The 27,650-nt window shown below is 48.5% G+C and overlaps 1 protein-coding gene across 6 annotated transcripts in view; it reads left to right on the top strand.

The window, feature by feature from the left end:
• Positions 1–25,726, top strand: part of DTNB (dystrobrevin beta) — a 256,526-nt gene extending 230,800 nt beyond the window's left edge. For 4 of the 6 annotated variants that reach the window (XM_032391613.1, XM_032391615.1, XM_032391616.1 and 1 more), the window contains 5 exons: positions 16,023–16,182; positions 16,969–17,058; positions 20,102–20,155; positions 23,481–23,513; positions 25,424–25,638. In XM_032391613.1, the coding sequence (XP_032247504.1) occupies positions 16,023–16,182; positions 16,969–17,058; positions 20,102–20,155; positions 23,481–23,485 (309 nt within the window). In that variant the 3' untranslated portion in view covers positions 23,486–23,513; positions 25,424–25,638. Of the gene's footprint in view, positions 1–16,022; positions 16,183–16,968; positions 17,059–20,101; positions 20,156–23,480; positions 23,514–25,423 lie in introns of all 6 variants that reach the window. The other 2 variants (XM_032391617.1, XM_032391619.1) reach the window with 2 other exon arrangements.
• The last annotated feature ends 1,924 nt before the right edge of the window (positions 25,727–27,650 follow it).

Raw genomic sequence — 27,650 nt, 5'->3', positions numbered from 1 at the left:
TACTACTGTATAATAGGTCTGCACATTCAGGAGACTAAATCATGGCTCAGAAAAGCCCTTTATAAAAAGGTATCAGAAAAAGGAATCTCAGGGTTGCCAAAAGAATAGGAACACCAAGCTAATGTATTAGTTATTAACTCTATTTTTTTTCTGTCTAAAGAACAGATACTGATTATGTAGAATAAAATCATCCTCTTTTTTTAAATACAGATAATCTATAAGATGGGGGATATCTATAGTTATTTGTATCACTTGGAAATATTCTGAGCTTTGCTTAGTAAAAACCCAGTGCCTGCAGCCTGGCTATGGGATTCACCAGCATGTTACAAAGGAGCTCACTGAGGTAACAACAGACTGCTGAGTAATGTGTAATGCTGGTCACGGTGTTTACTACCATTCGTGCCCTTGAGCTGTAGGCTCCTCCAGTCCTAGTCTGGAGAGATTTCAGATGTATGAATTCATTCTAGTTATATCTCAGTGTTCCATTTTCCCCAGGGACTCCATTTACCATAAAATTTTACTGCTGGATTGCTAACACCAAATAAAATGAGCTATCCAAGGCAAGGGGTAAAGTTTTTTCATGAAAGATGTTTCCTTGAACATTTCTCTGAATTCTCCTATTAGAAGTCATTACCTTTTATATGTAGATCAACATCAGGCTTAAGGACTCTAACTTTAGATAGTAACATATAAGGATAGGGGGCTCCCATGGAGGTGGCCCAGATCCAAATTAGTAGTATGGTAATGGTCCAGAGAATTATAGGTGGGACTCTGAAAATTATGTAATTAGAGGAATCTTGGGGATTCCGCTAAGAGAGAATTGTCATACTTGGAACCTTTCTTTTTACTTCAGTAAGTTGGGATATCAAATGGGATCCTGCCCCATGCCCTTTCTGATTTCCAGAATCAGACGGATAACCCATTACAACTGCACTAAAGAAAGAACGGTGTGGGCTGGCTCCTTAGAAGCCTACATCTCTGATCTGGCTCCCCCAAATATGCCTCAGAGGAAGACCACTCAATATTTAGTTAGCCATGGTTGATCCATGAGGACTCTAACAAACCTCATGAATATTAACTTTGTAAGTTTAAGAGAAAGTACTTAAAAAAAAAAAACTCTATACAACAACAAATAAAAACTCCTTTGTCCATTAAAGAGATTATTGGTCAACCCCCGGATGTGCTCATGGACCATTTCCCCTCTTGCCTCACTTAACCTTTGGACACAATCTCACTGGGAGGTGATTCAGATTCACATGCCTCTAAATCTTCTGGACTCTTGGACACCACCATACTCTGAAATAGAAGCCTGAGTCTACTTCTACCTGAAGGCAAAGAATTGCCATTCATTTATTTATTCAGCAGTGTCTTACTATATATGTTCAAGGCGGTGAACTTGGCCTTTTGGAGGCTAACAAGAGAAATCCTACACAAATACCACAAATAGTACGAACGTTATTTCATTGTTGGCATGATACCTTAAATACAGAAACACAAGCCAGGTCAGTGATATCCTGAGCCAGGTACCACTGCTGTCCCCCTAAGTTTGCAAACTCCACAGATGTCTTTTGGTAAATAAAGATCAGTGTGGTGTAGTATATGACTTTGCCACAAACCTTTAGCCTGGGTCCCAGTCCTGGTCTGTCTAGACTATCTGATGTGCTCACTGCACAGAGATGGCCTTGTGAGAGTCTGCCAAGTGGGCTCATTCATCAGTCTTGGCTCCTGTACTCACTATGGGAATCTGGTACTTTGTTGTTTAATTTTTATTCAGTTTTTTCCCAAGAAGAGGAAATATCATTACAATATTAAAAATAAGTATTTGTATTTCACTCCCCAAAACTCCTTGAACACCTGCCAGGAGTTTACAGTCTGAGGATATAGGGGAGAAATCACTTTGAGTCTTTGCAGCATCCCCAGGATTTTTCATCCCCCTCATCAATGACAGACTGAGAGATTTCCTGCTTTTTTATTTCCCTTCTGTACTATATTTCTGTCTTTTCCTTTCTTGGCCAGAATGCATACAACATATGAAAACTATCCTCCAAGGTCTCCAGGAAAATTCTCTACACACCAAGCTAGAGAAATTGTCCTGCTGGAAGACTGTTGAATCCCTGGGACACACTGTCTCACCTAGAATATTACAGTCTGAGTCTCAGCAAAGCATCAACAGAAAAGAATAAGTAAAAGATGACTTTTCTAGGTTCTGAGCCTGAGGACCTGGGAAAATGATGGGTACACTGAAGAAGTGAAAAGGGGAGATGATCTGGGGCAAGAAAGGGACTTTGACCTGATTTTGAACATAGCGAATTCCAAAGATTAGGCAGACAGTCAAGCTTTTTCTCTGGTCTGCTATATATTTGGGGATATGCAACTGGAATTTCAGTGGAAGTACATGGCTAGCATTGTAGATTTGGAAGTCTTCAACATAAAATTAGGGTTGAAACCATAAACATGAGCCTTAGGGAAAAACCATAGTAGAGAAAAGGAAGAAAGAGGAGGTGGGAGGGGTAGGATTGTGGGTTCTTGTGAAAGCTCAGAAAGTTTCAAGAGGGAGAAAGTTAGTAAGACAATAAAATAAGGAAATCCTTGGATTTGACAATCAGTAAGTTATCAGCAACGCTGGAAAGAAAATTTTCAGTAGAGTAGTAGAGTATTGACAGCTCTGAAAAATAGGCTTTGTTTTGTCCAACCCCCATCCCCCTTTGGTTTCAACCAATGAAGGAGAAGGAACTAAATCTTCTATCTGCCTTATTGAATTATCTGTGAGTGGATTGCTCTTCTGATTCATAGAAACTTCTTGACAAAACCTCACTTCTTTAATATCTGAAGATGTGTGTTGTCTTTACAGACATGTTTCCTCATCTGTAAACTTCAGCCCTTTGATCCTTCCATCCCCGATACCAGTCGGTATATTGCGGAAAGACTATAAACCAAGAAGGGTCTACCGAAAACCAACTGGATTCATTAGACTGGTGTCTCCTTTTGTGACTTTGAAACCCTCTGCCTTCCCTTCATTGTCTGGGCTTTCTTTCAATAACCAGCTCCTCCCTCAGTGTTGCCTCATGCCAACCTTCTACCTCCCACTTTTCCAGACAAAAGAAAGCATCCTAAGAAAACATCAGCTGCTCCCATGAAGGCCTCTCCTTCAGCTTACCTCTGGGATTCTTGGGCTTCCATAGAAGGAGAGGAATCCCTAGTGCTCTCTTTCTGTTAGACCTCACCCCAGCATCCTCTCTCAGCTTGGGATTGGATCTATGACTCTTCACTTTGAGAGCATCTGTAGGCATGTCATCAAATCCTGATGCTATACCAGTCTCTGGGGTTGTCTAGCTGATCTCAGGCTGGTTCTGATGTTCCCATATTAACCATAATGCCAAGGTAGGGAGCTTTCTGGCTCAGAGTCCTTAACTGAAATGAACATCTGCTTAGTTTCAGCTAAAAGAAGCATGTTATAAAGGGTACAGTAGACTTTTGCACTCTTCTCCATTTGCTGCCAATCATAATCTGGCAAGTGGAATTACTGTCATTTGGCACTGGAGTACAAATGCCCTGTGCTTTAAAAGAAAGGTGGTGGGGTGGGGAGAAGGGAGGAGGGAGGGAGCTGGAAGGAGGAAGAGAGAGAAAGAGAAGAAAAGAAGAAGTGTGTTTTATAAAGTTAACTGCAGCTAATATGGTACCTTTAATAAGGTTTCGTGCCAGCTCACCACTGCTGTACGAGCTGGCTAACTATAAATCCTTCAGTACTTTTATCTATTTTTTTTTTATAAATCCTTCAGTACTTTTATTATTATGTGTGTTTATTAACTTAAATATACATATCATTCACTATCTATTCATTGCTTTCACATTTCAAATTTCAACTCCTGTATTTAACCAGCTCAGACCTCAGAAAACCAAGAGAGAATCTAGGAGACTCTGAGGCCTATAGGTGCCACCACCCTGGGACATTTTCCAAATGTGCAGAAGATGTGAGAGTTTATTCTTGGGCCCCTTGAAGGTCCCAAGCTAAACTGAGGCTCTGGGTGACCTGCCCTTCCTTCCACAGCAGCCCACCACCTGGGAGAAGAAGACTGTCTCACCCTCAGCCAGGTTCCTCATCCTTAGCACCATGGAATTGTGGGCCAGATAACTCTTTAGGGGGGGCCGTTGGGGGGTTGACCTATGCATTGTAGGGTGTTCAGCAGCATCCTTGACCTCCACCTACTAAATTCTAGTGGTAGCCCCTGCCTGCCCAGCAGGTCCTAGCAGATGAAATTATCCCCGGTTAAGAAGCACTGCCCTGAGCCCAGAGAGCCTTGCTCCATGACACCAGCCCAAGCCCCAAGGCATTCTCAGAATCCCTGAGTCTGAGGCTTAGATATGGACTGGATGGTGGACGCTTTCCAGGCGTGTTCCCCGAAAATCACTCCTCTGTCCGCGAACCCTCTCCAGGCTTCTGCTCCTCTGTGTGCTTGCTTTTTTTCTCTGAAAGCTTGCTTGTGTCTCTCCTTCCCATTCGTACCACCTTTCTTCATTCCAGCCTCCATCATCTGTCCCCTGGTCTGTCGGAAGAGCCTCCACATGGGTCCTGTCTCTGGCTGCTTAGTCCTCTTTCACGTTGCCCCAGAGCCAGGTTCCTAGACACACATGGCACTGGCCATGCCGTGGTCTCTTCAGGAACCTTCCCTAGCTCCCTAGCTCCCTGTGCCGCAGCTCCCAGCAGGGCTCAACAAGCATTTTATTAAAGGCTTAGACAATAAATATTTTAGGCTTGGTAAACCAAATCAGAAATATTATGTAGGTACTTATATAACCACTTAAAATGTAACCGTTTCAAAATGTGAAAACCATTCTTAGCTCATGGACTGTAAAAAACAGGCAGTGGTGAGCTGGATTTGGCCATGGGCTGCAGTTTGCCCATCTCTGGCCTAGTAAATAAACTAGGTGACTATTTAAGGCCCTGGATGATGGTGGCCCACACTTCTCCTTCCTACCACCTGTCTTCGTGCTTCCTACATCCTAGCCACCCCCCTCCTTACCCTCACGTGCAGCCACCTCTCCCAGGCCAGCGCCCTGTGTGTATGCCCTTTCCTCACCTGGATTGCCCTTCCCAAGCCTTTTCTGCCGATTGAAATTATACCCCTCAAGATACTCTCAGATGCCACCTCTTCTGTGAAACCTTACCCGTTCCAGAAGGTCAGAGTTACACTCTGTGTAAAGAGTTACATTCCGTGCTTTCCCTTTGGGCCTCCACTAAGGCACGGCTTTCACCCTCCCTTGTATGCTAATTGCACACATGCCTCACCACCCCAGGGGACTGTGAGCCTGCTGGGAGTGGAGACTTTGCCCCTTTGTAACCCCCCAGCACCTTTCAAAGTAGAATAATGGCAGGTAGGATTCTATTGAGCCGGTGTGAAGCATTTCATGTTTATCCACACCAGCCTGTAAAGATATTACCCATTTTGCATATGAAGAATCCGAGATGTGGAACGGTTAAGTAAGTTACCCAAGATCACGCTGCTAGTAAATGGCAAAGCTGGCATCCAAACTAGGTCTAACTAACTGCAAAGCCTGGACTCTAACCACTGTATTGTATACAGCAGGGACTCAGCAAAGAGTGGTGGTGTTGAATGGGGTGCCATACCTCACCTACAAGTTTGACATTCTGTAAGTAGCATTTAAATTTGACTCATTGAATTTTAAAATATCACGGATAGGTTCTGGCTGCCTGCCTGATCACTGATTTAGTTGTCTGAATAAGGACCATGCTCTCCTGGCAGTCTGTTCTCTATTTGTTTCTAAGAACGCAATCTGAGTGTTTGGTATTCATTTTATAGGGATTTTCCCCTCAATGGGGTCCCCGATCATTTCACCGAGAAATGACTTTAAAATCCTGCAATGAGAGCTAATGGAATACCATTTTCAAGTAGAGCTGGACAAACTAGGAGAAACAAACAGAAAGAGGGTAATCTGGTCTTAGAATTTATGAGCTTCCCTATCTGAAAGTTTAAATTTCAACTTCTATTGATCTTTGGGTTTATGATGAGTTTTAGTAGGTTGTTCTTTGTCTCTGGAACTTAGTATGTGTTCCTCCTTCTACTAAGAAAGATAGCTAGACACTTGCCTCCCACCCCCCGAAGCCTCGAGGGAAGCTTCATCTTCTGCATAATCATGAAGATTGAGAACCATAACCTGCTTCTGCCCATTGCCAATCCTGTGATCATAAACCCCCAGCAGTGCTCTGGTCACTGTTTCCCATCTAGCAGCGGACCCCACAGGCCACCCCAGCGAGGGACAGGCTCTGTGTAAGCCTCAGTTTCCCGGAGTGATGTGGGAACAAACGGGTGCCAGCCCTCTGTGGAGGGACCTCATGGCAGACTTTTTGGTGGTGCCATCCTATCCTTCCAGCGGACCCACACATGTGTATGTTCGTGGTATTCGTAGCGGAAAGAAAAAAGATCATAAAACCGCTCAGCTCTTCTTTCTGGTGTTGAGAAGCAAAATGTACCTTTAAAACCTATCAGCTTGCAGATAGCACCTTTGCTGAGCTAGGAAGGTCTCTGGGCGTGTTCTGTAGCTCTTTTGAACTCATCCCAAAGGGAAGCACGGCCCCTTCTTTGCTCACTGCCAGGGGGATGTCTTTCTGGTCTCCTCCACCTCACTCTCTCCTGTCTGCTCACTTCCATCCCTGGTGCCCTGTGAGGCAGTTCTTTCCAAGCCTGCAGCAGGACGGGCGGCACGGCCTCCTCTCTCCTCTCACTTCCACATTTGATGAGGTGGCTGCATTTTCCTAGCGGAGCTGCCACCAACACCAGTTGGAAATAGGATGTGGGCTCTGGTTTACCTTTTCTTGAAGGAAAAAAATCCATGCAAAGTCCGTTCTTTATACATCCCATTTCTCTCTGAGGTCAGAGCTGCCTCACCTAAATTTCAGACTTAACAACTCCTTTCCCTCAGTGTTGTTTTTTTGTGTGTTTTGTTGTTGTTGTTTTTCTGAGAGGGCCTCTGAAAATCGGCAGCAAAGAGGCCAGTTTGTTTAATTTAAATACGCTGCAGCAAAATGAAGGTAATTGTCCACAAAGGCCATCTGCTACCTGGCAGGTATCCATGAGTCAGAGAGAGAGAGAGATGGAGACTGAAGTGTCTCCCTCTGTTACCGTGATAACAGTGTAGTTCAGAGTTTCAGGTGGGGCTGTGTGTGTGTGTGTGCGTGTGTGTGCGTGTGTGTGCGCGTGCGTGTGTGTGTGCGTGTGCGTGTGTGTGTGTGTGTGCACGCAGAGGGTACAGTTATCAATGCTCCACAGAGGGCAATAACTCCAAATCAGGCTTTTTGCCACGAACCACTCTGGGCTTGATTACCTGACTGTAATGTGTACTAAGGAGATAGGACTAAATTCATACCTGTTCCATGAAGAAAAAGAAGGGAGGGAGATAGTATTTAGGGAGCCCCTACTGTGTGCCAGGCACCATGCTGGGGATGTTTAAACACAGCTGAGCATGGTGCCAATCATTCGGCTAAAGACCGTGGCTTCTCCCTTTGTAGCCGGCTCTCTCTGCCGCAGCCTGTGGGCTCCTGTCTCTGCTCACGGTGTCCTCACGTCACCTCTCTGGCATTCTCTGTACCTGCTTTGGCTCCAGTATTAGATTTGTGTCATAGACAAGAGACTAAGTCATAATCACTGTACTCTCCTTTCTCACATTTCTCACCTTTATTGGAAATTAATTGTCCTGTTGAAGATCATGGTTGGCTTCAGTTCTGAGAGGTCTCAAACTAATCCATGTTCCTTCTAGCCTATTAACACTATGCTATGCCTTGGATTCTCCTAGCAGTTTGAGGCAAATAGAAGACCCAGGTACTAGTCTTAGCCTTTCTGCTCATTTATTTGGAACCCCCTGACCTCTCTAGGCCTCAGTCTCTTCAAATATGAAATGAGTGTTGGACTAAAAAAAGAGGCTATTTTCTTGGGGTCATGAACATTCTGAAATTATAAGCCTAATTTCTGAGTCCCTTTCTTAGAATGTGATACCTCGTTTTCTCAGGTTCTCAGAGTCCTTGCCAATTTAGAAGTGAAGAGCCAGCCGACCAAAGAGCTTCTCAGATTGTAACATTTTTCCAGCTCTGTATTTCCAGCAGAATTGTTTCTAACTACAAGGGACCTCAGTATTCAGAGAACCTGAGTTACAGGGCATTTATTGTGTTGAGTTATTGGTGACTGGCCCGTGCTGCATTCAAGCCTTTGTTATAGGTTGTATTACAACAAGGTCCCACTGTCCTTGTATCAGGAAGCCTTCAAACACCAAGTAGCATTTTGTAGACCTTCCCTAGCTTCCCCAGGCTAATTGACCCATCCTGGCAGCTCCAACCAGTGGCGCAAGAGTGTTTTATACCCTCATTGGACAGCTTATCCCCATCCCCAGGAGCCACCTGACTAGTTCTTCCACCTTTACTGATTTCTGTGTGATTCTCAGGTTCCCCATAACCTCAAGGTTCCAACCGTGATGTGGCCCCCAGCCTCCTCCTCTGCCATTTATTCTAGATTTGGTTTTGTGGTGGGTGGAGTGTTTGGCATTCTTCACAGGGAGGTCCTGCCTGGCTGAATGTAAAACCCAATCTGTGCTTTTGAGACAAGGTAAAATTTCACAGTGTAGTGCTCCAGCTTGATTTTGAGTGTATCTGTCTGGCCCAGACCTACTGAGGGCAGAGAATGAACAGACCCTAACCAGGATCATCGGTGACTGTCAGCATGCCCAGAGTGCTGCTCAAGCTCTGTGTGCTCTCTACACTCCAGCCTGTGGTCATATAACTGGAAGGACCCTATTGAAACTCTGTCTGTCTTGAGCTAGCCCCTTCCTTGTTCCAGTCACCTGCTCCCTGCAGCTCCTCACAGGCTTCGTTTGCATGAGCCTAAATGGGCAGCATCTCTGGTACTGACTCCACTCGTGAGAAGGGTAGGTTAGATAGAGAACACGCCATGCTGAGAACCCTCAGAGCATCCTTCACTGACAGCGTGATTGTGACCAAAGCAAAGCCATGATGACTTGACATTTTCGAGATGAGGTAACTTGGCAAAAGTTACAGAATCATAGAATTTTAAACCTGAAAAGTACTTCAGAGATCATCTACTTGATGCCACTCAGTTATAAATGAGAAGACTGCACCTCAGAAAAATTAAAATGCATGTGCTGTACAGTCCCAAGAAAATCCCAGGTCTCCCGACACCTAGGCCGTGCCCTTCCCGCTGAGCCACACCACATGTGTGTCCACCCCAAAGCAGTGAGAGAGCTAGGATTCCATCTCTGAGCCTGCAGCTTTCCCTCCTCTTCCCAGTCATGGAATTTGCGGCAGAGAATCGTCTCCAGGGCCTGTGATTATTGACAAAGCTGTTACTATTGTCCAGCATCAGGACAAGCTCATTTACTCAGGAACTGAGGCACGTTCCCAAGCAGGTAAAATGGTTTTTGATTATATATCTTTGCCTCTATTCTCATCCATAGTCCTCTTTCCCTGGGTCTCTGACCTTTCACGAGGGCCTCTGGGCTTGGTCTCTCATATTCCAAAAGCCTCCCTCCCATTCCTTCTCAATCAGATGTCCTTCAGATGGGACTGCCCCAGTAATGTATGAAGAAGAAAATCAGCCTGAGCATGTGAGTTACCTATTGCTGTGCAACAACTTACCCCAAAACCTACTGGCTTCTTAGAACAAATGTTTATTACCTCACAGCTTCTCTGGGCCTAGAGTCCAGGTGAGGGCAAGCTGAGGGTCAGGGTCTCTTACAAGGCTACAGGCATCTCAAGGCTCAACAACCCACATGGTTGTTGGCAGGATTCTTCGTCAGCTGCTGGACTGAGGGCCTCCATTCAATGCCAGCTGGTGGCTGGAGGCTGCCTCAGTTCCCTGTCACATGGGCCTCTCCACAGGGCAGCTCACAAGATGGCAGCTGGCTTCATTAGACTGAACAAACAGGAGGGAGAAAGAGAGTATATGGGCAAGACATAAGTCACAGTCGTTTCTAAGCTAATCTCAGAAGTGACATCCCATTCACCTGACTCAGGAGCCACCGTCCCTGCGCCCAGCCCGTATTCTGGGGGAGGGGATTACACAGGAGTGTGACAGTGAGGGCAAGGGCATTGGAGGCCGTCTCAGAGCTCTGCCCGCCACATTTACTCATCCAGTTAAGCATCTCACACAAAGCTTTATCGATGACTGATAGATTTAGTGCTCCCTGGAGATTATTGCCTGCTCTGGCTACGTTCCCACTTTCCATTACTGAAGAAAAGGGGTCAGAAATGTGATATACCTCATTGTCATTTAACAAACGTTTATTAAGCATTTACATGTGCTAAGCACAATGGTAAGGAGATAAAATTTGAGAGGTGAGGTTAATGCTGTTCAGAGTTCTGGGGAGCATAGCAGGAAGACCTGATCTGACCCTAGAGGACGGAACACTGAAGCAAACACCTAGAGGAGCAGCAGGAGCTAGTCTGACCACGCTGGGGGGCTTGGAGCTTCTGGCAGAGAGGCCTCCAGGCAAGGGCAAGCCAAGTCTTTCTATAGATTGGAGCAACTGTCACCCGTCCTTTCACTTTCTGAGCCAGCCAGTGGCGGTCAGCGGACGTCCCTGCGCGCTAACATTTACCTCCTCCGAGACCCACCCTAGTCTCTAGGCCTTCCTGAAGCCACAGCCTCGGGCCTGGATGAAGTGTGTGCATATCAATTGGCTGTGGTTTGTGCCTCTCCCAGGCCAGTTGTGATTTATTGACCTACCTACCAGGATGCCAAACTGGTGTTGCTCTGCTGGAGCCAGAATTCACAGAGGGCTCTGGACAGTTCATCCTACAATTGTTGTAATCCAGTGTGGCCCTAAAGCCAAGGGCTGGTGCTTGACATCTTTTGGGAAAATGGTGCCTTCCCAGCAGTCTTCACCTTTCTCTTTCTGCTGCTCTGAACAAAGACAGCTTCTGGAGTCTGTTCTTCGTCTTCCTCAGAAAGCACGTCCTGGGCACTGATCCCAGGAAGAGGGCCTGATTATTTTGAAGCCAATGGTGGGCAGTAGTTTCATTTCCTGATCTAGAGCTTCAGCCCCGGGCATCCCTTCAGCCTCATCTCCTGTCATCATTTTCCTATTAAAATACTTGCAGAGGTTCAGTTTCATGTTCTTAAAAAGCAACCTAGTCATTCATCTCGGGTCTTACGACTCTAACATTCAGACCTCGGGCAGTGGTGCCTGGCCCAGATCTCACTGAGGGAGCTTTATTGAATAGTTGCCACATGCTTGATGCTGGGTCGGTCCTCTGCGGGGATGACAGACAACTGTCACACAGTGAAATGAGTGTGACTTTCACAGGCCACATACCCAGATAAGCAAAAAAGAAATCTTTAACAGGACTTCATTTCCCTCTTGAGTGCTCACTGTGTGAGCTGGGCACAGTCTGGACATTTCCAGGCAAACTCTGAAGAGACTCAGCCCAGATTCTTACCCCCTTCCTGCACCTGAGATGGGTGCTATGCCTTGGGGGACTAGTGCTGGGTGCTGTGGCACCAGGGGAGGGGTGTCCATGGCTCCAACTTGATCTGTGCTGAAGCAGTCATGTCCTTTGCTTGTGGCCTGGCCTGGTTCACACAGGCAGCGCTCCTCGCCCTGCAACCGAGGCAGCTGAATTCATAGGCTCCCCGAGCAGCCAAGGTGCACACATGGTCTCAGTGAGACTCTCGCTCCTCCGTGACTGAGAGACAACTGTAGGCTCGTTGCCTTTGCAGCTGGAAAACCATCGGCTCCTGGGGTGCACGAGGTCCTTCCTTGATCCTGTCCAAGCAACCGAGGCAATGATCTTGACTCTGTGCTCCTCAGCTCTTGGAGGCCCAAGAAAGACCCTGGCTTTGCCAGTGTCCACTCCTTGTGATCTCCTGTGTCCCAGATTTTGCTGGCTCATAGGACTTTCCTGCAAAGCCAGGCCACTGCATAGACTTTCTTGCTTTTCTACAGATTCTCCTACCTCTCTCCCACCTTCATTATCTTGTTTGGATTGGGGCTGGAACTGCCGGATCTGGCTGTTCAAAAGCACTTTCCAAGCCAGAGTGAATTTTATACTTTATTATTTGCCCCCCCTCCCCAAAAAATGGCCAGAAAAGCAGGGCATGAAAAAAAGAAGAAAAGAAAAGCAGGGCATGATGGCAATTATAGGCTAAAAGGTGGAGGTAGTTCCCCAAAATACAATGGTTAATATGTGATAATGTTACCTAACCAAAACAGGATTCCTGAGATGTTGGGAAGAAAAATATATACCCTGAAAAGATAAATAATAATAAATGTTTTATAAGCACTGAGAAAAATAAAATATTTCACAAGATAGAACATGTTTGTCAATGGAAAATTATTATAAAATTAAACAATAGCAAAAATAGCAAAAAGAGACTTCTTAGTATTCCATTGTATGGATAAACCACATTCTGTCAGTTCATTCACCAGTCAACTTTTGGTTATTTCCACTTTTGTCCTATTAAACTGTAGCTAATGAACATTTGTATGTAAGTTTTGGGTGGGCATGTTTCATTTCTCTTGGGCACATACTCAAGAGTCAGGTTGCTGGGTGATATGGTAAGTTTATGTTTACCATTTTAAAAAGCTACCAAACTGTTTTCCAGTGTGGTTGTAGCATTTTACAGTCCCATCAGCAATGGACACGAGTTTCGGTTTTCCCACGTCTGTTAGTCTTTTTGAGTGTAGCTATTTCAGTAGATAAGTGGTATCTTATTGTAATTTCAATTTTCACTTCCCTATTGGCTCCTCATGTTGAGCATTTGTCCTGTGATTATTAGCCCATCTGTACGTCATCTTCAGTGAACTATCTATTCAGATCTTTGCCTGTTCTGTAGTTGGGTTATCTTATTATTCAGCTGTAAGAGTTCTTTTCATGTTCTGGACACAAGTTTGTTTTTTGTTTGTTTGTTTAATTCTTTTTTTTCATTTCCGCTTTCTTGACATATAAACTTGTAAGATATTTAAAGCATATATTGGGGTGACTTGGTACACACATATATGGTGAAAGGATTCTATCTAGGTAGCTAATATATGCATCACCTCACATATTTATCTTTATGTATGAAAACTTTGAAGTTTTACTCTCTCAGCCAATTTCAGCCATACAGTGGTGTTATCAACTATAGTCAACATGTTTTGCATTACATCCTCACACCTTATTTATCTTATAGCTGAAAGTTTGAACCTCTCCCTGTTTCCCCCAACCCTCAGCCCCAACTACTTTTCTACTCGATTTTGACCCTTTCGTTTCCACATATAAGTGAGACCATGCAGTATCTTTCTCTTTCTGGCTTATTTCACTTAACATAATGCCCTCAAGGTCCATCCATATTGTTGCAAACAGCGGGACATTCTTTCTAATGGTTGAATGATATTCCATTGTACATATATACCACCTCTTGTTTGGCCATTTATCTGTGATGGACACTTAGGTTGTTTCCATATCTTAGCTACTGTGAATAATGCTGCAGTGAACATGGTAGTGTAGATATTTCTTCTAGATCCTGTTTTCATTTTCTTTCAATGTTTTGAAGAACTTCTCTACTGTTTTCTGTAGTGACTGCACCAGTTTACCTTCCCACCAGTAGTACACAGGGGTTTCCTTTTCTCCATGTTTTCACCAATATGTATCTCTTATCTTTTTGATAACCATCCTCACAGGTGTGAAGTGATATCTCATTGTGGTTTTGATTTGCGTTTCCCTGATGATTCATGATTTTGAGCACCTTTTCATATACATGTTGGCCATTTGTCTATCTTCTTTGGAAAAATGCCTGGTTCCTCTGTCCTTTTTTTTTTTTTTTTAAGATTTTATTTATTTGAGAGAGAAAGAGCACAAGCAGGGAGAGCGGCAGGCAGAGTGAAAGGGAGAAGCAGGTTCCCCACCGAGCAGGGAACCCGACGTGGGGCTCGATCCCAGGACCCCGGGATTACAACCTGAGCTGAAGGCAGACGCTTAACTGACTGAGCCACCCAGGCACCCCTGGATGCCCCCCTTTTTTTTAAGGTTTTATTTATTTATTTGACAGAGAGAGCACAAGCAGGGGGAACGGGAAAGGGAGAACTCCCTGCTGAGCAAGGAGCCTGATGCAGGACTTGATCCTGGGACCCTGGGGTCATTACCTGAGCCGAAGGCAGACACTTAACCGACTGAGCCACCCAGGCACCCCTCTTCCGTCCATTTTTAAATTAGATTGTTTTTGTTTCTGCTACTGGGTTGTATTAATTCATTATATATTTCATTTTTTAAAGGTTTTTTTTTTTTTATTTGACAGAGATAGAGACAGCAAGAGAGGGAACACAAGCAGGGGGAGTGAGAGAGGGAGAAGCAGGCCTCCTGCCGAGCAGGGAGCCCGATGTGGGGCTCGATCCCAGGACCCTGAGAATATGACCTGAGCCGAAGGCAGTCGCTTAACCAACTGAGCCCCCCAGGTGCCCCGAATTCATTATATATTTTAGATGTTAACTCCTTATCATATGTACGATTTTGTCCCATTTGGTAGGTTGCTTTTCATTTTGTTGATGGTTTCCTCACTGTACAGAAGCTTTTTACTTCTGATGTAATCCCACTAGTTTATTTTTGTTGCCTTTGCTTTTAGTGTCAAATTCAAAAATTCATTACAAAGACCCACAATTTTATATCAGATGTAATTTACAAATATGTTTTCCCAGTCTGTGACTTATCTTTTTATTTTTCTTAGTGGTATCTTTTTAATAATAGTTTTTTTTTTTTTTTTTGATTTTATTTATTTATTTGAGACAGAATGAGAGAGAGACAGCACATGAGAGGGGGGAGGGTCAGAGGGAGAGGCAGACTCCCTGCCGAGCAGGGAGCCTGCTGCGGGATTCGATCCAGGGACTCCAGGATCATGACCTGAGCCGAAGGCAGTCACTTAACCAACTGAGCCACCCAGGCGCCCGTTTTTTATAATAGTTTTATTGAGATATAATTCACATACTAAATACAATTCACCATTTTAAAGCCTAAAATACAGTTGTTTTTACTATATTCAGAGAATTGTGCAACAATCACCACAGTCAACTTTAGAACATTTCATCACCTTCTGAAAGAATCCCACACTCATTAGCACTCACTCCTGATCTCTCCAAGGCCCCTACCCCCAGGCAACCACTAATCTACTTTCTGTCTCTATGGATTTGCCTATTGTGGACATTTCATATAAATGTAATCAAACAATATTTGGTCTTTTGTAACTGGCTTATTTCATTTAGTATATCTTCAGGGTTTGTCCGTGTTGTAGCATGTATCCGTACTTCATTTCTTTATTTGCCAAATCCTATTCGTGGACCGTTGAATAATGGTGGGTATGTTAGGGGTACTGACCTCCTACACAGTCAGAAGTCTGTGTATAACTTTTGACTCCCCCAAAACTTAACTACTAATAGCCTACTGTTGATCAGAAGCCTTACCCATAAAATAGTCAGTTAACACATATTTTGTGATATATGTATTATATGTATTCTTACAATAAAGTGAGCCAGAGAAAAGAAAATGCTGAAGAAAATCATAAAGAAAATACATTTACAGTGCTGAGCTATTCATAAGTTATTGTGAGGGTCAAATGCGATAATGTACATAACTGTGTTTGCAGACAAAAATGAAAGATGTTTGTGTATCATTTCCCAACTGCGTGGCCCCAACCCCACGCAGATCCTGGACCCCGCTACTCTGCTCAGTCTACCTGCAAGGCCCCCCCTCTCCATACTAGCCTCTACTTTCCCTCCCACTTTTAGTCCAGTCTAATGGTATTCTCTCTCCTCCTCCCTCCCCCCTCTTCCTTTCTTTTTTTCCTTTTCTTCTTCTCTGCAGTCCTGGAGGCAGCCTGACTCCTTCCTTTCAAATGTGATCGTGCAGTGCACTGCCCCAATGAACTGCAGCTGCCTCGGCGGGCTTAGGTTGACTGAGAAAAAGGACTTTCTGCTTCCTCCAAGAGGTAAGATACCTGAGATAACATGTTTTATCTCTTTGATTCTCCCAGGCTCAGGCCACAGGGTCACCACATACATCGCCCACTCACGGAGGCGGCCGCCCAATGCCCATGCCTGTCCGCTCCACGTCTGCTGGCTCCACCCCCACCCACTGCCCACAGGACCCACTGAGTGGAGTCGGGGGAGACATGCAGGAGGCGTTTGCACAAGGTGAGATTCGGAGCAAAATGTAATGGAGAGCTAGAGGGGTTTGGCAACATGAACAAGATTCCTACTGAGATTTTTCCAGTTTCTTTTCTTTTGTGTGCTTACTTTCAATGATCAGATTTTCGTATACAGTATAAATAAGTCAAGTGGTTGGTCCTTTCTCATTAGATGGGCTGGGCTCCCAACGGGAGGTCAACAGGCTTTGTATGTTTGTGAAGACCAGGCCTCCGGGGCTTCTGTGGCTCTTTTTTCTGGGTTTGGGGAAGTGACTTGTCCTTTGGGCTTTGCCTCCTCCTCCTCAGGAGGAATTGGACAGAACAATTCCTGAAGTTGTGCTTTGCCTGGAAAATCTTTAGAGCAAGTAAGAGGAGGAAGAGTGGAACTCTAAATAGGACCTTGCTGGAGGCCCACTGGGCACAGGATTGCCACGACTGTCTGAGGAGCTAGCGGCCAGCTGCGTGGTAGAGGTGGGGGCAGACGCCGCGGCCAAGGAGTCTCGTTAGGGGGAGACAGAACAGGATGGTGGACCTGCTGTAGAGCAACGTCCTGCCTCCAGCCATCTGGGAGCCGTGTTGGTTCTGGAATCCAGCTCTCTCGAATGCGGCTAAGAAGCGTGCAGCTGACAGGGTCCTACTCCGCAGGTAGAGAAGAAGAGGGGGGAGAACGAGGCCTTGGGTGCCTCGTGGCCCCGACGTGCCGAGGAGCGGGTGGAGGTGCCCGGCGCTGTGCGCTCGCTCGCTTCTCCACGCCCACCCACCTGGCATCGCCGTCTGCTCTGACTGTCCTCAGGTACGAGGAGAAACCTCCACAATGACCTGCTGGTGGCCGCTGACTCCATCACCAACACCATGTCATCCCTGGTGAAGGAGCTCCACTCAGGTGAAGCCCAGAGCTCCCGCCCGGCCCCACGCCCTGCTCCCTCGCCCACCGCCGTCAAACGTGCGGCCGCAGCCCGCGCTGCTTCAGCTCCGCGCTCCGTCTTCCCGCCGTCTAGGAACGCCCCGGACAGCATCCCCCAGGGAGCCTCTGTCCCGCACGTGTTCACTCACACGTGTTCACACACACACGCCCACGCGTTCTGTTTCTCTGAAGGCCGGCCCTGTAGAACAAGTGCAGTCCAGCATCTCCACGCGCATGCAGTCAGCCCCTGTCCCCCAACTCCCCGGGCTGCCCCCCCCCCATCCACAGCCGCTCTTTCCCCAGGGCTGCTCGGCCGCCTCACTCGGAAGCTTTCCTGGATGACTGGAACCGAATCAGCCACAAAAGCTTCTGGACTTTCTCCCAGCTGTCTTTCTGCTCTCTCCTATTTGATTTGGTCTTGAAACCCTATTCTCTCCTTTTGTCCGTGACCAGGCTCTGATCTCACGTGAAGTTCGTGACCTGCATCTGTCGCTCTTGACCCCTCTGTTCAGTAGTACGTGTGGCTCCTTCTTCAGTCTCTCCTGCACCTAGCTCTTTCAGTGACTTCCCGGAGACTCTTACCTTATTGTTCCCCTTATATAAAACCCAGGAAAGAGAGAAGTAACAAAAGGCCGTTCCCATATTGTCATATTTTCAAGAATCCCCATGACTCCCTTGGTTTTGTAACTGCCAGGTATTTACTAATTTGTTTACAGTGGTCAGATTCCCATGTTCCATATTAGACAGACGGGTTCCCTTCCTAAGTGCTACGGATGGCCCTCTGTTGTTTCTTTCCAGCTAATGGAGGACTTTTAAATACCTTGGAGTAGCTTAACAAGGTTATTAAAAACGTAAAGCAGGTTTTCCGTGGGCTGTTCAAACACATCCACTGAAATCATCAGTCCCCGCCCTGAGGACAGGGAAGCCTCGGGTATGTCCTCAGACCTTTGAAGGAGAAAGCATACGCCTATGGCTGGCCCGTGGTTCCCTCTCAAATCTGCTGATTTCCACTTGGAAGAGAATAAATGCGTGGCCCAGGTTGGTTTTTCCGTGGCAGTTAAGATGCTGGTTGTCCTCGCAGGGAGTGTGAAGGTGACGCTGCCTCCATTCTGGTACCATTTCTCAGTCCTTGTCAGAAGCACTGTCCTTCCTCTCCATAAACACACATAGAACAGGTGACTGCCTTTGAGATGACTTCACAGGTGATTAGCAAGTCCCTTCCCTGATACAGTTTCCCACAGAAGCCAGAAATCCCACTTTTAGAGGGAATTTCAGGCCATGGAGATTAATCACACTGGGCCTCCCGACCACTTACTAGGATTTGGGCAAGACCAGTAGCTCGTGAGCTCATCACACTAGGAGGAGAGGTAACTGGACACTGTTAAACACACAGCACCCAGAGACCAAATAGCTTCACAAAACGTAAAAGGTTATAAGCAATCTCTCATGGCAGGAAAGGATGGTTTTAACACAATTCTGTGATGTATTTGGAAGGTACCTCAGAGATCCCATTGTCAAGTCCCCTTTAGAAAGGCAGTGAGTGATTATCAGAAAAGCGATTGCCTGAAGTTGTGCATCTTGAAGGGGCAAAGGCCAGTCCTAGAACTCAGGTGCCGAGGACACACAGCCAGTGTTCCGCTGCCACAGTGCCCTTCTGTCTGCACAGGACCAGAGGTCAGGTTTGCGGGCCCACAAGGGCCCCTTTCACTGATGGTCTGCTCTCAGGCCCTGAAGTCCACGGGTAGGTGTGGACTAAGTCCGCACGTGACACTGCATCCTTACAAAGTGCAGAACTAGACACCCTTCACATGTGAGGCTGCCAGTTTCCCAGTGAATGGAAGAGGCTCACCCAGCACCCACGCATGTTTACTCTCACTGTTGGGGTTTGTGTTAGGATGAGGTGAGATATTCAGATCGTCTTTAAATATTTCCCATGCCATGTGCACATACTATTTATAGCCATAGCTTCTCCTCCTCATCTTTTTAAAAATATTTTCACAAATAATAGAATCTTAGGGTTGGAAAAGATCCTAGAAGTCATTTAATCCAGCTTGCTGCCCAATATAAAAGTCCTCTGTTTGAATATTTCCAGTGAGCTCATTCATGACCAGCTCCCATCACAGTGAAGTTCTTCCTTATCAGGGAGCCAAAATTTGCCTTTCTGTAAGCAGTTTATCCTCATCCCATCCTCTGAAGCTACCCAGAGTAAGTTCAGGCCCTCCCATTTCTATTAATTTAGCCTTTCAAGTATTTGATGGCAGGTAACACGGCTGTCCCCAAGCCTTCTCCTCTTGAAGGCGACCGTTCACTGTTCCTTCAGCCACTCTTAATGTGACATGATTTCCACTTCACCATTTTGCTTGCCCACACTAGGATGTGGCCAAGAGCTTCAAGGCCCCAGTTCAAAGTGAGTTCCCAGAGTTGAGCACACTTCTCCCTATCACAGGGGACCTGCTCCCTGCAGAGCACAGTGAACTGTGACCTCCCTGAGCGAGGGCCCTGGGAAGGCAACCTGAGAGGGCATTAGCTTTTTCCATGCAGCCACTTTGCTGTTCAGTCATTTTAAGTTTGTTGTCAGCTAAAACTTCTAGTTTTTGGTTGTTTTCTCTTAACAGAAGCTGGTGTTAATCTAGGTATTCCCCACCATGTACTTTGACGGTTGCTTTCTTGAACCTGAATGCCAGATATTCGGTGTAGATGTGGTTACCTTAGGGAAAGCAGGCATTGAGAAAAAGCAGTGACCCCCACCCCAGTCACCAGGGAAGCCAGCCACAGAGCCCGTAGCAGGATGGGTGACCTCAGCCTGCACTGGCCCTAGGGGCTCAGAGCTCATGGGTAAAGAGTGGTAGCATGTGCACCGTGCATGGGGCAGGCTAGGTGGGTGTCAGCACCCTTGGAGGCCTATGACCGTAAGCCTTTAGCTAGGGCTTCATCCCAAGCCTGCTAAGTCATTCCCTTCACCCTCATCCTATGCTTGTGCCATGCTGAAGGGTCACTGGCCGCCTTGGACTTGTTTTCACAGCAGAGGAAGGTGCAGAGGAAGAAGAAGAGAAGCAGCAGAATGGGAAAGACAGAGGTAAAGGCAGCTCGCAGGACCCCTAGTTTGAGTGGGAGGCAGAGCTACACAGCCCCTGAGGGAACCCTCCCCCATTTCGTTTCTGGTTTTCTTCCTGCTGCCAGTTTCCCCAAAGCTTTCAGATCCCCACAGTGCCTTCGGCCTGCTTTTCCCAACTGACCATCAAAGAGGTGGTGGCGTCTGGCGATCAACAAAAGCCTCCTGATTTCCTAATACTATGATAGATGGTTCGGACATAGGAAGTAGATACCAGGAAAGCACACAACATGACCCTTTGCCTCCAGGAGTTTATAATATAGTTAGGGAGGCAAGACAGAGATATGCAAAATAAATAGGAGATAAAATGAAGTGGCAGGAAAAGTTAATCATCAAACTTTGTGTGATTACAAATACAAGAAGGGTTTCTGGAAAGGAAGAGATTATTGTGGGCAGAATAGCTAAATGGTTTTGTGACCTCAACAGAGGAATTAAAAGCAATAAAGAAAGGTATCGGTAGAGGAGAGTAATGCCTTCCTAGTTTTATTGTATATAAAACCTGCTTAATAACTTGTTATGTACAAAGAGCTGTGCTAAATGATGTCCATGTATTAGCTAATTAATACTTAACAACCCTGGGAGATATATAATGATGTCCCGATTTTACCAGTGAGAAAATAAGCTCTTTGAACTGGGTCTTTCTGACTCTACACTCCACACTCTTCATCTTCATGTGTCTGTGTTATGCTGAACGCATAACATTTGAGAGTTAGCTGTTATTTCTGTCCTGTATTAATATGTCTATTTCTGGATTCCTCCAAAACATAAGCTCCACAAGGTGGAGATTTGGGTCTCTTTTGTTCAGGATGTATCCCCAGTGTCCAGAACAGTGCCCGGCACAGAGTGGGGTATCAGTAAATGAACAAATACAGGGAAAGAAGCCAGGGGATGTGCTAAAGTGCTTTGTCAGGCAGAGAGTGGGAGCGGCCCCGAGGAGGCTGGGCTGTGGAAGGTGCGCCCACTCTCGCCACCTCTGCTGGATGCTCTGCACTGAGCACACCCTTTTGGTCTGAATTCATCGCCCACGAGGCAGGATTCAAGACAGGGCTCCGAGTGGTGAAATAACCTGCACGGGAAGTAGCTGTTAGAGCGGGATTCCGCCCGGGCCGCTAACGCCAGCGCCCGTGCTTTCTTCTGAGTGGCAGGTAGACTAGGCAAGGGGAGAAGAGCTGTAAGGAAGGGTGGGAAGAAGTTGAGTGGGAGCCGCAGGCAAAGAAGGTGCGATGGGAAAGGAGAAGCACCTGGGGATGAGGGTCTGCAGCACTGCTTGCCCGCAGGGGCTGGCGTGGGTAAGAGAGGCAGGCCCCACCAGGACTCCGAGACTGCCAAGGAGGAGACTGAGAGGAGAGGAGAAACATATTCCAGGTGCCACAGTTGTCTGCGAGGCCGTGGACGGTAACTGTGAGGAATTGAGGAGGACAACATATTTGGCATGGCCCCCAAAATGTCACGAGTAGAGGTCAGCCATGTTGGAGACATCTAGCAGTACTGTAGGGCATGGTAGAGACGACCGACTTTCTGGGCTGAGAGCGGACCAGGAAGAAGGCAGGAGGGTTGTCGTGCAAGAGGCAAAGAGGGGAGGAGATGCACAGAGATACGTTTACACTCCACAAACACGTGCTCTGGTCACACACGCACACACACACACCCAACCAGATCCCGGCGTTCATGTGGAATGTTCTTGGCTGAAGACGTAACAGCTGCTGCTTTGGCCTCTCTTCCCTTTGACCCTTCCTCCTCCGTAGCTTTTCCCTTGGCTTCTCCTCAGCCTCCCTGCATTCCTTGCAGCACACGGACGGTGGCGCTGACCACGTGGGCCTTGCCCTGACTGTGGACTGCGGCCCTGGTCCTGCTTCAGGTCTGGGTGCGGGCTGCGTCTCACATGTGGATGGGCATGGCTTCCCTTGCCTGGTGCCTCCTGGTCTTGGGGTCCTCTCTCTGCACCCATGTTCCCTGCCAGCCTCTCTCCTTTCTGCCCCTCCTGCTCTCAGTGTCTCCCCATCTCTCTTCCAGTGCACACACCAGCGTTTCTGTCTGTCCCTGAGAGACCTCGTGAGAGCACCTGAGTTTCTGTTTCTGTGGCTTTAGGTGCCATCCCAAGGGAAAGAGTGTTAAGAGTCGGGGTGAGACGTGGGTAGGGTCTTAAACAAATGTTTGACTCTCAGGTCCCAGGATGTGTTTTTGTAGCTGCACCGTAGGGGGTATGTGGGTAGGGGTATAAGCCAGGTGTTTTTACGGATGGACCTTACTGTCTGCCGTGGTCTGGGCATGAGATTTTACTGTAGACCGACCAACATGGCGGTAACTGGTGTCACCAAGGCATTAGAGAGCAGTAACTACCAACCAGGGAGACAGGAGGTTTGCTTCTTTGGGGTTGAAATCATGCTGACCTCACATAAACACAACTTGGTCAGCACCCTGTCAGGCAGACAGTCTGCTCATTGCAAAAACCATAAGAACCAAATGGGTACTTTCGAAGAATTCATGACCAAGCTGGACTTCCTGACCACATTCACCCCTCCCTCAGCCCCCTCTCTGCCCTCCCCTGGGGAATGCTTCTGCTCCACTGGGGTGCCCTTCTGACTTTGCAGCCCCTCACTGCTCACCTGGAGTGCTGAGTACTTGTAACCAAGACTACATAGATGAGACAGACTAATATATTACTTCAGAGCCCGAAATTCATCTCAGCCCCTCCAGAGCCTCATCTTGTGCTCCTTTGTCCTTCAGAATTGCCTCTCCAGAACCTGCCACCCACGGTGTTGGGAGCTGTAAATCCAGTTTGCATGCTCTGAGAACGCTGGTGCATGTCTGGTAGACTGACAGCAGGGGCCCTGTGTGAATTCTCAGGCTTTTGAGGGTGCAGGCAGTGTTCGAGATTTCAGGGTGAGCGGGAGTGATTCAGTATTCCCAAGCGATACGCCTGCAGGCAGGAAATACTGCCTATATCAAAATTGAATTACTTCTCACCTTGGTCACTTTCAGAACCAAGGGATGGGCCTTGCCCCATGATGTAACTGCTCCCCAGATTTAGGGTGGCTTCATTTCCATGTTAGTACTATTATTCTCCTTCTCCTAAGAGATGTCTGTCTCCAAGGCTGTTTTATGTTCGTGGCAGCTGCTGGTTGTAGGTAGCGTGACTCTCCCGGGCCTTTTCATACCTGGTTGGGACAAGTCAGCATACGGGGCAGAAAGGGGAGAGGCGAGTCTAGAAGCCCTTGCGTCCGTGTGGCGGCTGGTGAGGAGACCCCGGCCGTGACCTCTCTGTGTTGTTTGTGTTCGTGTTGTACAGGTTAGCAGAGGAGCTGGGACAGAGGGAGCGCAGGTGAGTACAGTGTTCTCTGCCCTCCCCACGGCCCCTTTCCCTTTGTAGCCAAGGTCTTTGTCCCCCTCCTCCCTCACCCTGGTCACACTTTCCAAGCCAGAGCTGTCCTAAAGGGTGGAGATTCGAGTTAAGGGTTTCCTTTAAAGAGCCCAGCCGCACCTGTTCCCTTTGGCGCAGCCCCACTATCGTACCCTCTTGGCCCCCTTCCCGGCTCTGACCCATCTTGCACCACACTGGGCCTGGCCTGGGCTTCAGGCATGGCTTGGTGGCCCGTGTGCCTGGATGTAGCCGGCAGGCTGAGAGCTGCTGGCTGAACCAGGCTCTGAGAGCAGGCGGCAGAGGCCGTCTGGCCACCTCTGCCACCTTGCTCCTGATGGCCCACGGCCACTGTCATTTCTTTCCAGGCGTCCAAACCACTGCCAGTGCCCCTGGGGTTCCGACACCCAGAGCTGTGACCTGCCCACACACTGAATTTCCATCATGCATGATCACCCTCACTGCGTAACGCCGCCCGAGCCCCTTCCCGTGGTGCCTGTCAGCCTGCACTCTCTCGCGTCCTAAAACGGTTAATGAAAGCACAGATTCCCCCAGAGGACAGTGCTCATTGCCTTAGGAATTAGTCTTCCGCACCTTTCCATCTAAGGACCTTAACTCCTCTCCCCCCCAGTTCTGAGATACTGCGGCTTTGGGGCCTGCTCACTAGAAAGAAGGGATGAAAATAATAGGACAACCAAGTCTGTTCAGGAGAAGAGTTCTTTCAAGGATAGATGTCTTTGGTTTGGCCATGAGATGTCTCTTTGTCGATCTTGCCTTCCCTCCCCTCCCGCACTACTTGTGTGTAAGTCAGGCCGCAGTCCTCCGTTACAGATCTTCCAGGCAAAAGAGCCAGGGCTGCAGCCCCATAATCCCAAAAAAGGAACTTTCCCAGGCCCTTCCGAGGAGTCCCATCCTGGAGCAGCCTCCCAGCCTTTTCCCGATCGCCCGGCCCCCATCGGCACCAGGCCTGGAGGGGTTCTGTTCTGCTCCCGCTGCGGGGCCAGCTGTCTCTGAGCCCGCACTGACTCAGGGATGGTGCGAGCACACGAGCTGCAGAAATTCTCCCGCTGCCCTGGAAAGCTCAGGGCCTCCGGGGCTTGGGCTGGGCTCTACCTAATCTCACTGCACATTCAGGCAAGGCCCTTCCCAACAGCAGGCCTAGGCTGCCCCAGCCAAGGAGGCTGTCAGGATCTGACTTGCCCCTCAGGAGCCAGCCAGAGCCCCTCTCCCCGGGGCACAGAGGAACTGGGGGATAAGGAAAAGGCACGCTGGAGCCATCCGGCCCCCCCTCTTCATGCAGATGAGGAAATGAAAGCCCACGGCCTGGGAGCTTGGTGCCAGAAGTGGACCGAGAGTGGCGTCTCCTGATGCTGTCCTCTGACCCTGGCGGGAGTTCCAGGAAACTCACTAGTAGTAGAGAGTCAGATGAAAAGCGTAAAAACTCAGGTGGCTCAGTTTCACAGACCCTTACATTTCTGCCCTCCTCCGGCCTGAGGCTAAGGCTGTCTTCCCTTCCACCCAGTATTTATAGGCACCTCTCCAAGCTCGGTGCCCTCCTCAGTCACAATCCTTCTTCCCAAAAAAACACCACATTCCAAACCTTGCACTGTGAACCCAGTTCTTTCTTCCTGGAAACATTTCCTGACCCTGTGACCTCAGCAACGACTGCAAAAACTCCAGGTGCCCCAGAAAAGAGAATACCCCTTTCCCTAAAAGGGGGCATGAGTGTTCTCAGTTCTTTGCATCTCCCGAGTTGAAAGGTAAGCATCCCAACAGCCCCATCCCAGGACACTGTCTCGTCCCCAGCAGATGTTAGCATTGGCTCGCAGGCCCTCAGTAGTGCCCGTGAGTAACAGCGCGTCTGTCCTGCACAGGGGACATGCAGCAAGCTGGCGTTGACATGAGGAAGGCGAGGCCCTCCCCCAGAGGCGCATTCCAGTCCATCTTTCCGCTGCACACCTGGACCAGGCTTGTGGGCTGCCAGACGTCACTACCTGGCAGGGAGAGGGGAGCCCGAGCCGGTGGGAAGTGGGAGGGGCCGCCCGCTGCCGCCGCCGGTGGGCCTCCCCCTTGCACAGTCCTGCATGAACTAGCATCTTCATCACTCCCCTCGGGCCACGGTCTCATCTCTGCAACAGGAATTTACCGGGAGGTTGAAAAGAGAAAAGAAACAGCACGAATCTCCTGTGTGTGTGACCTGATGGAGTTCTTGCCGGCACATGGGGTGCTCCCCAGGGTGGGGGCCCAAGGTTCCTTCCTACCTTTGACCTTTAAAAACCGACAAATTTTCTTCCCTGTATCGTGCAAAGACAGCTTCAGGCCTTGCTCAGTCTTACAGACATTCACACCCTGGCCACAGTGCTAAAAATAGCCTCCTTCCTTTCTCTCACACTGGTTAGGCTTCCGCCCGCCCCGTTTGATGCCGCTGCTCTGCAGCCTAGGCGGGAAGGGGGAGCAGAGCGCTCTGCCCTGCAGCCCCGGACGTTCCTCCCCCGGCAGCCCGAGGGTTCTCTGCAGCCAAGCCCGCGGCCGGCCAGGCAGGGAGCGCTGACCCGGGACCACCAGAGGGAGCGCTGACCCCCGCCGGGCGCTGTGCTCGCGCCGCCTCTCCCCTGCTCAGGGTTCCATTCTGCTCTGGCACACATGATAATCAATCCCAATTCCCGGTGATTTTCATTTATTTTTTTCTGCTCCCTGGGCTCCAGAATGTTATTTTTAGTAGGAGAACTGCTATAAATATTTATAAAGGGCAGTGACTGGAATGAAGTGAGAGGCCCCACAGCTGGCTCTCTCGTCGCCCCCCCCAACACACACACCTCTGCAGACCCCTGCCCGCTGCCTGAGGAGGCTGGGGCAGGGCCAGTGGGCTCAGCCTGTAGCCACACACGGAGAGAGTCACATGGAAACCTCGTGAGGGGGCAGTCAGGGTGACACAGGTGGGCGTAGCTCTGCATCTTCCCTCTCTCAGTCCATAACTCCCACTCCTGAAGGAGGTGAAGGTTCGTGTGAGGGCGTGCTGTGCCCCGCGAGGCCAAGTGCCTCGATGTCATGAATACTAGGTGTGAGGGGCAGGTGCAACTTGCATCGTTCCAGCTTGTGAGAGCAAAAAGGAAATGGGAGCCTGAGGAGAAGCCCCCATGCCAGTGGAGGCCTTCCCTCCCACAGCAGCTTCTGAGCGCTGCCTAGGCCCCACTGTGACCAGCAGGGAGCCGAGGCCCTCCACGGCCAGCAGGGGCCTGGTAAAATAAAAGCACTGGCGAAAATGTTCTCCCACACACCGAGGAAACGGGGATCCAGCCTTGCCTAGAGGGCCAGATGGGGCAAGAATGAAAGTGACCATATGGAAAGTTCTAGGGGACACACCGTACCCACCAATGGTGAGATTAGGTATGCGGGGGTGCTGCAACAAGGCCTCAGGGATGACCCTGTGGGGTGACTATATGCCTCCCCCACAATCCGGACTTCCCACACTTTGTACCCTGCCCCTGAGGACAGGGCAGAATCCCACCTCCCAGCTGCTCACATGAACTGCTTGCTTCTTCTGGAGCAGAAAGAGCCAAAGAACAGTCAGATTAAAAGCACCAGTGGCTCCAAAAGAGCCAAGTGCTCAGGCCAGCTAAGGTGCACGTGGTGCGTGGCAGTGTCCTCTGGGCCCCGGGCGTGACCCTCCACATCTGGGAGGCTGCCCAACTCCACCGCTCAGCAGGTCCTCGCCCCAAGGAGGAGCCTCAATGTCTTCAACCACCGGAGAGGCTCTGGACTCTCAGCCTCTCACCTGCACCTGGGGGGTGGGAAGGGTGACCAGAGAGCCACAGGGATGAGCTCAGATGGCAGGAGGACGGTGCATGGGGTGTTAGGTTTTATACAAATTCTTGTTGACAGCTGCGTTCTTTTACAGCTAGAATATCCACCATTATCCAAGGCCCCGAGGTGCCTCCTGACTTCTCGGCATCTGCTGTAGAATGCAGATCCGTATCAGAAGTTTGAAGCGGGTCCCTTGCTCAACTCTGACCTAGAGCACAGGTGTCACCCTGTGGGGAGGGGCACTTCCTTCTTAATTGCTCTGTGACCATTTAGGAGTCTAATCTAACCTGAGTAGAG

This window comes from Phoca vitulina, unplaced genomic scaffold (genome assembly GCF_004348235.1).
Source record: "Phoca vitulina isolate PV1807 unplaced genomic scaffold, GSC_HSeal_1.0 scaffold63, whole genome shotgun sequence".
Classification (NCBI taxonomy): Eukaryota; Metazoa; Chordata; class Mammalia; order Carnivora; family Phocidae; genus Phoca; species Phoca vitulina.
The sequence above is the reverse complement of the archived record's forward strand: the minus strand, read 5'-3'. Positions and strand labels throughout refer to the sequence as shown.